The sequence below is a fragment of the Salminus brasiliensis genome, chromosome 3, assembly GCF_030463535.1.
Source record: "Salminus brasiliensis chromosome 3, fSalBra1.hap2, whole genome shotgun sequence".
NCBI classification, from domain to species: domain Eukaryota; kingdom Metazoa; phylum Chordata; class Actinopteri; order Characiformes; family Bryconidae; genus Salminus; species Salminus brasiliensis.
Genome location: NC_132880.1, coordinates 26,056,904 through 26,069,159, shown reverse-complemented (window position 1 = coordinate 26,069,159; position 12,256 = coordinate 26,056,904). Strand labels below are relative to the sequence as shown.

At 41.0% G+C, this 12,256-nt stretch overlaps 1 protein-coding gene across 1 annotated transcript; it reads left to right on the top strand.

Annotated features, from left to right (window-relative positions):
• Positions 1 to 1,639: 1,639 nt before the first annotated feature.
• Positions 1,640 to 9,984, top strand: LOC140551311 (E3 ubiquitin-protein ligase TRIM7-like). The gene is made up of 10 exons (XM_072674717.1): positions 1,640 to 1,962; positions 2,118 to 2,418; positions 2,701 to 2,796; positions 3,478 to 3,711; positions 4,738 to 4,906; positions 6,681 to 6,752; positions 8,701 to 8,721; positions 8,868 to 8,894; positions 9,063 to 9,238; positions 9,619 to 9,984. The coding sequence occupies exons 1-10, from the start codon at positions 1,640 to 1,642 to the stop codon at positions 9,982 to 9,984; spliced, it is 1,785 nt and encodes a 594-aa protein (XP_072530818.1).
• The last annotated feature ends 2,272 nt before the right edge of the window (positions 9,985 to 12,256 follow it).

The following is a 12,256-nucleotide window of genomic DNA, read 5'->3' as shown; positions in this document are numbered from 1 at the left end:
ATCTTTAATCAGGGAAGTGTTGCCCAACAGTGTGACACATAGGAATGTGTGACCGTGGCTATTTTTGAGTTGTTGATACTGACTGAGACTTGTAGTAAACAGAACGTGAACAGGAACTTTATGCAATGGCCGGCAAATACGTCACGCTTTCATAGCCACCGGCTTATAGGCATGTTTTCGGAACAGCTGAACAGCACAGTGTTTAACAGTAGTATTAATGTTATCCAACTGTCTTGAATATCATCAATTATCCTACAGAGCTGAAATATTAACTCCACTAATTGTGAACCAACCGCCTAGCACCTACCTAAATGTACTTGATAACAAGTAGCATGCTCACTAGTATGGTGCTAGCTGCATAGATCATCGGACAGTCCCTTCAAACCACATGGAGGTGTTCAGTCATCTCTAATAGACTTGCTTATGTGGTTTCTGACACTTGGCCACAATTCCTTATAAGCACACGCTGAAGACTTGGTTAAGTCCTGTCTTGGTTAAGTTCTTGGTTAAGGACCAACTGAAGAAAAGCCTCCACGCTACATGAGCCTGTCCTTCCATGCTTCACTGTTGGAATGGTGTTTGCAGGAATGGGCAGTGTTTGGTGTTAGGTTTGCAACACGGACAGCATTTTGTCCACATTTCTCCAAAAAGCTTTTTGTCAGGTTCGACCACAGAACCGTATCCCACGTTTAGTTGGATTCAGATCATCATGATGCTTTCTAACAAACTCCAGTGGTGCTGAGTTTTACAGGCTATGCAGAGCTCTAGTGCACCATCTCTCCAGTCTCAGCCACTGAACTCTGTATCCCCACTGAACCCCATTTTCTCCTACAGGTGTAGTCACTCCTAAGTCGCACCCACAAGTTTGGACTCCCCCTGTCATAACGTGCTACCAGTACTGGGAGGGTGAAGGCTAGCTTCTCTGTGTCCCATGAAGCTCTACCTTATCTTTTCAAACTTTACGTGATTGAAGAACACTAACCGCTAACTATGGGAAAAGTGCTTAGACATATTTTTGCTAATTTCCTCATGTTTTTGCACACCATCAGCATATAATGGAACTTTTAAAACTGAGACAGCTGAGACATTTGCATTCATCTTGGCTAGAGCTAGCTGCACTGGCTAATGAGTAAAATGCTTTAGCCATTTTTGGTTGGATGATTAGAGAGTTAAAGCTTATTGTATTTGCGATTTTTATTCTCTTTTTTTCCCCCCAGATTTTTACCCATATTCTTCCTAATTTAGACTGGGGAGAATATGGGTAAAAAAAATTCAATGCTGTCAGAATTGCACATCCAATGCATCTACCCTTCTCAACCTTTTGTCCTCATTGAAAAAATGTACATTTCTAATATATTTTATTTCTTTAATACTTTACAGGAGGCTGTGGTTAGGCTACATTACACTGTTACACACCTTTGCCCCTTTATGCTTAAGGCTGAGGCCAAGTTATCCCGCATATATCCCCGATTTTTGTGTGCATGTGGATTGATGAACAAAACATCCATCATACATTTTTACATTACCGCTTTAACAGCTCTGATGATCTCGGCCTTTGCAAATGCATGTCTGTGTGTGAGACTGAATTCTCCTTCTTCTCTCCCTGCAGGCCTGCGTGTGAGGGTGTGCAAGGCTCAGTATGGCTGAGCTGGGTTCTGAGCTGTTCTCGGAGCAGGAGCTGACCTGCTCGATCTGTCTGGATCTGTTCAGTGAGCCCGTCTCCACGCCCTGCGGGCACAACTTCTGCCAGGGCTGTATCGGGGGCTACTGGGCGTCCAGCTCCGTCTACACCTGCCCCCTATGTAAACGGCCTTTTGAAGAGCGGCCCGAACTCAGCATCAACCGGGTGTTCGCTCACATCGCCCAGAAATACAGAGAAATCCAGTATGGGGGGCCGCCTCAAGTCAAGCCACGCCAGAGGACACTGGCCAGCGTATCTGTTCCCATGTCCACCAGCACAGGGTTAGTGTTGGTCAAAATCTTTGCTACTATGCTATCATAAACAACAGTACTGATGGTTTTCTATGTTTTAGACTGAATCAGCTCTTTAGGAAACTAAGCAATCCTCACTATGGTTCAGTTTTAAGATTTAAAAGCACACCTTATCTTCTGAGCAGGGAGGAGGTGCTGTGTGACGTCTGCACGGGCAGGAAGGAGAAAGCGGTCAGTTCCTGTCTGACTTGCACCGCATCCTACTGTGAGACGCACGTGCTGCCCCACCGCCAGGTGGCGTTCTACACGTCGCACCGACTGCTGGACCCACACGAGGCGCTGCGGGGGAGGACCTGCCGCGAGCATGGCCGGCTGCTGGAGGTTTACTGCAGGACTGATCAGCGCTGCATCTGCGCCATCTGTGTGCTGGAGGAGCACCGGACGCACACCACAGTGTCAGTGCAGACTGAACGAGTGATTAAACAGGTGAGAGCATGAAGAATTATTATTATTATTATTGCTATTATTATTATTGTTGTTGTTGTTGTTATTAGCAATAGTAACTTTATTAATACATAAAACTTAAACAGAGTGATAATGCAGTGCAGAGATGTGTTGAGTGAGTGTGTGTGTGTGTGTGTGTGTGATGAAATCAGTGAGAGGACACTTGCAGGTGTGACCGGTGTGCTTCTGTACTCAGCACTATATAAACATGTTCCCTGGACTCTGAAACAAAGAGACATAGTGTTTCTCTCTTCTGCATTACAGAAACAGCTGGGCAAAATTGAACTGGACATCCGGACGTCCATTGAGAGGAGAATGCTCCGTCTGACTGAACTGAAGCGTCGTCTGCAGTCACTTAGAGTAAGTCCAGCTTGAAACAGTGAAAGCCCCACAACGGGTAGTCCCTCACTGCATCTCTCTCAAACTATAAATCAGCGGCCTGACAGCTGAAATGTAAAATTTACTTGTGGTGATTTTCATATCAATATTATTATTATTATTATTATTATTATTGTTATTATTATTATTATTATTATTATTATCATTAATTTATATTTATTTATTTATTTATTTTTATGTCATTCATAGTCATTTTGGAGCATTTCCATTGGTCCATTCAATATAAGGACCGCTGTCATATTTAATTAATGTCACACAAACAGTTGACATAATTGTCATTAGAATATTTTTTTTTAGCATTAGTGAGGTCAGGTTATTGGATGATCACCACCCAACCTCAGCCCCAGCTCCCTAACTCTCCCTAAAAGTATTGGATGGCACACCATTATTTCAGAGAACACAGTTCCACCGCTCCACAGCTCAATACTGGGGGGCTTTATACCCCTCTAGCCCACATCTTGCATACTTCTCCACAAACAGTAGGATATGAAGTGTATTAATTAAGTATTTGGCAAAGTTGTGGGGCCCCGTTTAATATCTTTTTATGGGTACGGCAATGAGAATAAAAGTTTCAGGTCTTTGTCCGTGTGCTGATGAGATCTGCTTGGTTTTTAAACATCGGCTGTGATTTTTGTTGTTTAGAACTACGCCCATGCCGAGCTGTCCGAGGTGGAGCAGGTCCTCTCAGACGTCACTCAATCTGTGGATCGCATCCGCAGTGAGCTTGTGGGTGGAATCGAGGAAAAGCGAGACGACGTGATTGGCCGAGGGGAGAGAATTGCATCACATCTGGAGGCGGAGCTAGGGCAGCTGCAGGAGCACAGGGCTCGACTGGAGGCTCAGACCACTTCTGAAGATCACATCGCGTTCCTGCAGGTACATAGATGTTCTTTCAGGGCTTTAAATCCCTCCCAAAGGTCTTCAGGACGGTGTGAGTGGCACAGAGCACTGAACCCTGAGAAATGTTCGATACTAGTGCTAGGCTGTTATCTGCTCAGGCACTCTCTGTATCACACGTACATTTACATCCTTATATTGTACAACACATCCTCTCTAGCTGCCAGCATGTCCTATCTGCTCTGTTAGTTAGTTAGTCCACCCAGATGTAAGTTTGTTGCTGTTGTGACATAGAGTAAAGTCACCACATATACTTGCTTATGTGGTTTGTGACCCTGTCTGATGCAGTGTATATTGTTTTCAGTTATAGAACATACTTTTTGCATAGAAACCACATAAGCAGGGCTATTTCCAAAGTAATGCACAAAAGGTCGTGCTATGCTGTCAGATATTCAAGAATACAGTCAGACAGTAATGCAATATCCACAATACAGCTCGATTTCAGTGTATTACTGCAGTCATACCATAGTACAGATTTTATTTATTAGATTTTCAGACGCAAAACTGATAACAAAAAGGTTTACTCCCCTGCGCCAAGAAAAGCAGCCCTGCCTCATTTGAACACTGAGACCCCGTTTACACCTGCTCACTTCCTGTGACTAGTATCTGGATTGTATTCTGATCAGATTTTAGACCACATGCATTTACACTCCACATACCAGCCATTCAGTTTGTAAGGTTGTGAGTGGCTGAGGTATAATAGGTATAATAGATTACTGAACAACTCCAAACGGTTTGAGGCGAGCGGGTGGCGATTTCGGCATGCTATTACCACCATGCTAATCGGAGTGGTCTAAGCTTCCTTGTTCGCTACATTGGCCTCAAAGCTTCAGTGTAAAATCTTCAGGTATACTAAGGTATACTATCTCTACTACATTTGGGGGAGATGTTTGGGTAGATGCCATCTTTCCTTCAAGAATGCTGATAGAATTTGAAAGTTCTGTAGGATTTGCATGTTTTAATTTGCTTGAGGAAGTCTCTGAACTCCCTGCTTTACCCCGTCAGAGCTTCGAGGCTGCAAACATCCCCTATCAGGACACCGGCGCTCGAAACCAAGAGGAGGACCCAGACCTGGAGCTGCACTTCTCATTGGGTGAGATAAAAGCTGCTCTTGGAGAAATTCGGGAACGTCTGGATGATATTCACATGGGGGAGGTGCACTACCGCCACTCAGGTAAGCATCACTAATTAATTAAAAACATTGTGTCTCAGACATTTAAGTAAACTGGGTAAAACTCTATGCAGCATTAACTTAACATTAAACCCAAATAATTGGGTTTTACTTGTTTGGATCAGTGGTCAGTAGTCAGAATGTGCTGTCGGTCAGTAAAGCTAGTGATGTTGGTTAGAAGAACAGTTAGAAGAGCAACTGCATGGATGATGAACTTCTCTGTGAACTCCAGTCACTGTAAAGATTTGGTCAGTCCCACCGGCAGCTCACCTGATTTACATTAATGAAGGACTGATTAAACTAGGATGTTTCATTTTTCATCAAAGAAATCCTTACTGCCCAAATAATCAACTTTATAGAACGTTTTCTCAGATGCGGAAGACTTTTGCACAGCGCTGTACGTTATTGCTTAAAAGAGGCTTGGACCTGGATATCTGTAAAGCTGCCACATGACCTTTGTTGTGAAAAGTGGAATTGAATAGATACCACATGCACATAAGCAAAAAATATTACCTTAGAGAACAAGATTCATGTACATGTATGGTAATGGGCTATATCTTTAGGTAATCCAGCCTTTGGGGCTCTATATTCTAGCAATGCCAGTGTTTGGGGCTCTTTTATGGCACTGCCAGCCTTTGGGGCTCTTTATTTGGGTACTGCTAAAGAATGTAAGTTTGATGGTGACAGTTTTATGGCTTTTTACTCTTTTACACTTGTTTGAGCTGAACTGACTTGCACTGAGGAAGCTTAGTCTGCTATGTGCTTTAAGAACTGAATAAATCAAACATGATTCTAAGGTTATCAGGTTTCACTATCATCATGACACAGGAAAACGCTTTGTCTCAGTTTCTTCCTGTTCCTGCAGCTGATCCAGGTAAAAGAACCTGAGAACAACCCTTCATCCACTGTACTCTAGTGTGAAACATTTTTTGGATCAGTTTTTGTGTGAAGCCGTGAGTCAACAGGATGACGATGTGTTCAGGAATTTGAGCTTAGTCACTCTGAGTGTTTGAAGACCCTAGTTTTTTGGCATGTTTTTCTGTACTAACCAGAGATAGTAAATTCCTGCAGTGACATTTCTTAAATTACAGTCAGGAAATCTCAGATGTCATTCCCATTACAGTTCCTTGGAAAGTGATTAAGTTTATTGTAAAATGTCACATTTCAAAATGAACAATGGTTCTTTGAATTAAAGGAGAGGAAAGGGGTTCTTTACAGCCATAAAAGGGTTCCACTATGATTACGTAGTCAATGTTTCTATTATATATCGAGTGTATTCTAAATATAAATAGTAAAATAATAATAATAATAATAATAATAATAGCATAGAAATTGTAAGCATAGAAAAAAGTAGCACAAGATTTCTTGAAAAGTATTATTAGTATTAAAAGTATTAACATATTGGTATTACATATTAGTTTAACATATTGGGGATAATCTAAAAATGTATGAATCTTTGGCACTTTGTACATTATTCCTTTATTTCGGTATGTTAAATTCAGGAAATTTCATATTTAAGTTTATTTTGCTTTAAAGAATTTGTTCCCATGTACTTGAAGCAGGGGTGCAGCAACTTTTGCAGATGACTGTATCTTAATTACTGTAAGAGACAAAACATCCTCTACAGCTCAAATTTAGTACACATTATAAAGAAATATATTTTACTATTTAATTATTATTTTTGTACAATGAACAATACTGACTTTTTTTGTTATCTATAGGTTTCACCTTTTTTGTACTTTATTGTATTTATTATTGTTTCTGTTTTTGATTACAGGGTCTTATCTGCCAGAGTCTGAGAGTATGATGAGTGTCCGATCTCTGAAGAAGAAGGAATTTTCACTCAGAGGTAAGTTAAATAAGCCAGGGAGTGTTCAGAAACCCCGCAGCAACAGACAAACGGAGCATTAGAGTCATTCCAGTACAGTTAAAGATCAGGTGTATACGCGTTTCCTCTTAACCCAGATTCAATCGATCAGCCAAGGCGTGTTTAATGTCCAAAGTTATCTATGTTTGTGTACTAGAACTACTGGAGCTACTGGAGCTGTATCCAGCTCTTCTTTAAGGTGTTTTGTGGATGTGGTTGAGCATGTACTGTGACGTACTGTGAACTAAAACTTCCCAGTGAAGCTGAACAATGGAGAGAGACATTTTAGACATGGTAAAGTTTTGTTAATGTTTATAGTTCACAGTAAGTCATTGTGCCCTATTTTAGTGATCTTTAGGCATCAACCATGCAGCTTGATTTACGTGATACGCCTTGTGCAGGGTGTAAGATAGGGCCCATAGTGTGTCCCAAAACTTATCCGCAAGTCCAACTTAAGGAAGTATTGGAAATGGTTCGAGCAGATTAGGAGAAGCAAGTGAGCATGTATTTACAGAAAACCTTTACCTTCTGGTGTTTGTTAGCAATGTTAGCGTTGTAGTTGCAGCACTAAACTAAAGAAGCAAAATTAGGACACCAGCCAGGTCCTAGCAAATATATGAAATTTTTTAGGAAAACTGTTCCTTCAATACACACAAATAATACAATAAATAAAATATTCACTAGCTCCGCCCACACATCCGGATGAGTTTAAAACAATAAAGGTGCCAGGACTGCCGTTATGGTGGGCACAACGAAGTCATACGTTAAATTTCTATCCTAAATTCATAACCACCTGCTCATGATTTGTCTCCATTATTTAGGCTGTTTAGTCTTCACATGTAATTGGCCTTGTTCAGAGTTGCATGACAGCGGTAACTGTATGTAATGCAATGTTATATTGTGTGCTTCATTATGTTTATGCGTTAAATAAGCAATGTTCATTTATTAGCAAGAAATTCAATACTCAATACGCTACGAGTGCTACCCAGTGCCCTAAAAGCCCTAATGGCTGCCACTGCTTTACCTCCCAAAGTTGTTCTTGTTGTTAAAACAGCACCACAAACGTGTACAGACACTGTGTGTCATTCTGTAGTCGGCATCAAGTCCATAATAGGAGCACTGGGTCCGAACTGATTTTCTGTGTACTGAAATGAACCTGATTTTAGAAACTCTCCACTATCACACCCTGTGGTAAACACGCAGGTTCCGGGCCTGAGACGCTTTTGTCCTATGTACGTTTTCCCCTGAATGTCTATTGAGCCTCTGAATTACGAGGGCCTGATGGGCATAACGCTGACTACACTCTTGCTTCAAAGGGTTCCTTAAATGATTTTATACAGGAATCACCATCCTGACTCCATAGAGCACCATGTTTGTAATAGAGATGGCGAGCGAGTATGAAGAACCTTTTAAAGGGCTTAAGAACCATTGTTTGATGTAAAGGTTCACTACTAATTGAAGGGTTCTTTAGAAACGCACGTCTTATTCCAAACATGGCTCTCTCTGAAACTAGAATAGTGGTTCTTCTATGAAATCGCTCAAAGAATCTTGAGAAGCATCTTTATTTTTAAGACCGTAGCAGGTAAAACTTCTGTTGGGGAGAAAAATCTCTTTTTTTTTTTTTGTTTCTTTTAATGAAAATCAGTTTTGATTTTGTTCTGAGTCATTTTGAACAATTCTGTTGGTCCAATCATGAATTTTTGACACCGTGTTAAAAAAAAAAAAAAAAGAAAAATAGAAAATGGGCATGGAAGTTTTTTTCCAACAGCGACGGAATATTATTAACTGTGTTTCTTTTTCTTTGCTTAGTAAAACTTCTGTATTAAAGCAATAGCAGGTTGGGTATCATGCATTAGTGATGCTCTGTTGCTATGAAACACCAGCAGAATGTGCATTTGTTTAACTCTCCCTTTGTCTGTCCGTCCTGCAGATCTACGGAAGATAAAATCAAGTAAGCAGATTTTAATTCTCAGGGATCAGATGATTGGGCAAACCGTTCTACTAAGAGTTTTGTCCCTTTATCAAAATCCCTGATCTAGTTAATATCATGTGTGTAAAAAGGCTCTTCCATTTTTGACTCTGTTCTTTCTTCTTTAGGTCACAAAAAGGTAAAAGGTTACCTGGGTAAGTAATCTTCAGTGTCTTTCCTTACTTTACATATTTTGAAGCATGGAATTTAACACACTAAAGTCAAATTTTACACTGAAGTTAAATACGATTAGTTAAAGACGAATGAAGACCATGAGCACAGTTTACACAGTTAAACATGGAGGATTGTTGTTATTTCTCCAGAGGATGTAACTCTGAACCCGGTCACGGCGTACCCATTCCTCATCCTCTCTGAGGACAGGAAGCAGCTGAAGCGTGGAGAGAAGCTGCAGTTTTACAGGAACAGCACACAGCGCTTTGACGTGTGGTCCTGCGTCACCGCCAAGGAGGGATACGAGTCTGGGCGACACTACTGGGAGGTTAGAGCATCTCACACACCCTCACTGGCCACTCGCCTACCTTGTGCCTCTAATCACTGGCCACTTTATTAGAAACGCCTACCATGGCCTATTAGAGGCAGAGAGTGCACAATTTTGGGTTCATTCATCACTCCCAAAGTGATGTTGGCCGGCACAGGCGTCTGTTGGCTGATGTATCAGAGCTGGGGATCCGGCGCTCCCCTCCGAGCATGTTGGCTGCCTGGTGATGCTGCTTTGGTGGCTGTTTGAAAAGGGGCAGAGGCTGACTTCACATGTATTGGAGGAAGCATGTGTTTTGGGGGAAAGAAATGGCTACCTTATACTTCCTACATTAGCTACCAGTAAAGCAGCTGATTTGTGTCTCTGGTTTATCTGTGCAGGTGAATGTAGGCGATAATAAGGACTGGAAGGTTGGTGTAATGCGTGACTCGGCTCAGAGGAAGGGTCTGTTTGACATGAGTCCAGCTAACGGTTACTTCGCTCTGTGGTGGAGCAGCAGCCAGCTGCGCGCCCTCACCACCCCGCCGCTTACCAAGGTGAAAGGCGCAGGCCGCCTGCGCCAGGTGGGCATTTACCTGGACTGTGAAGAGGGTCAGGTGACCTTCTATAACGCCAAAACGGGTTCAGAGGTGTACACCTTCACCTCCCAAACCGCCTTTTCAGAGAGAATGTTCCCTCTGTTCGGAACCGGGGACAAAGAGGTTCCACTGGTTCTGCTGACCACAGTTGCGCACTTTCCTGAGTGAGGTCAAAAGGACACTGTTCAGAGAGTGAGAGAAAAGGAGGAGGAGGAATATGGAGGAAGAATCAGGCCATTATCAATTTTCATTCAAGTGCAAAAATCAAAATTGAAATATTATTATTCTGAGTTAAATTAATTTCAGAAGGAAAAATATATACATTTAATATTTTTTTATGTTCAGTAAAGAACCTATTTAACCCCTCAAAAACCTCAAAATGAACTAACATTTAATTTAGTTTAAAAATTAAATGAAACAAAATTTTAAAAAGTATTAGTTTTTTTCCCCACCTCTGTTCCCTCACATTCTCAGAGTAAGGTCCCAGGGTCCAAGGTTGCTTTAGTGCTGCTCAGTTGTTGCAATGGGGTTGCCCGGTGGTTGCTATGATATCTTGGGTGGTTGCTATGCTATCCTTGGTATTTTGTTGCTAGTGTGCTAGCATCAAGACCACTCACGAGGGGGGGGGGGTTGTTGAGGTCTCAGGGAAATCTCAGGAAAATAACAAAATTGTGATTAATGACATCATAACTCAAGATAACAAGAAGAAAAGAAATAATAAGCCAGTCCTGCTTTTGACTGCAAGTTGTTATTGTGAAAGTGAATTTCTTACATTTTTGTTCATTTTGAATTTCAATTTTCAGAGATTAGATGATTTATTTAACATCGAAAACATGCACATTTCTAATGCCCTGATTCTGTCTGAAAATTCCATCTTTCAGTGTTTTACCAGTCCTGCACATTTTTATGGGATTAGAAGAATGAATTTGTATGACTGCCATGGGAAACAAACTGGCTAAATCTGTAAGTCTAGCCAGAGAACCTCATCCCAGTGTCTCTCATTCCTGTTGGACAGTCCTCACTTTGGATTAGTGTTATGCAGCTTTACTGATGTATCTTAAATAGCCACCAGGACCATCCACTGTCTTTTATACCGTTCTGTGAGAACACGGGACACGAACACCATCACTTCCCACTTTTTTTTTTAGGTTTGGCTCAGCGTTTAATTACCAAAGAACACTAATTGTAATTCATCTAATTGATATTTATAAGTTAGTGAGAATCACACCTGTTAATGGTTCAGTTATGTGGTTTATGGTTTGGTTAAAGGGCAGTTTGAAATGAAGCCTCATTATTTCTCTGCTATATGTTATGTCATGTTATAACTGTAATATGCTGTGCTGATTATGAGAATACCATGTAAAGGAGAAAATGCATCAGTTTCTATTTATTACTGTTGCCTTCGTTCTGTCCTGCTGGAGTGTGTAAATGAATGACTGTAAATGTGTTACTACAAATAAACTTGCATTTAAATGTTACATGAGGGAGGATTTGGATCACATTAGGGATCACATTTCTATGACTATTGACTTGTTTGAAGTGAGAAGGCATTTAGTCAATTGGGCACTCGTTAATTTATTATATAATATAAAATTATATAATTTATTATATTTAATCATTTTATATTTATATATGTTTATTCCACAGCCATGTGGGAAAACGTGGTAAGAGAGGATTCTGGAAGATTCTGTCTTATTTAAACTGCAGACATTTAGTTTGCTTAGTTGGAAGCACCGTGGCCAGATCCAAAGAGAGATCCTTACATGACCTCTGAGACCTGAAGATCAGTATGAGTCTGGGCAAGCCTCAAGATTCATCAGTCACCGTCATCGTTGTAGAAGTCCTGGTCTTTATCTGGGTGGTAGTGTTTTTCTTTTTGAAGGGGGGGGGGTAGAAATCTCTAGATGACAGTGCACTTTCCATGGAAATCAGGCTTGTTTGGTCTCTCTCTGATGGTAGATGCTGTAGATGCTCGGAGGCTCTGACTTGGTCATGCAGACCAGGTCATCTAGTTGTTTATTTATTTGATTCATCCTGAATTTTACACATAAATATATACATATTTAAGGTATCAATTTCTCTAGTCAAACTCAGCAGCCTAAATTATTATTATTATTATACCCTATCTGGTGGCTATTAAAACAGAGCTCATTTACATATGTCAGTCTTATACAGCATGTACATGTTGCTATTGGGGGGAGGGGGGGGGGTATAGGGGTAATTATTAGCCACGCCTCTTCCTATTTCTCCCATCTTACCAGAAACTGATAATAAATGTTAGAAGTCGCTCCCGAGTCAGTCCTGTATTAAATGGAGCTAAACATGCTGAAAGCTGTTTCTAGGGTGCGTCTAAGTTGCACAGATACATGTGTTGTATGTAGTACAGATAAGTGTCAAAGTTAGGTACACTCAAAGATCCATGATTCATTCTGGGGTCGGG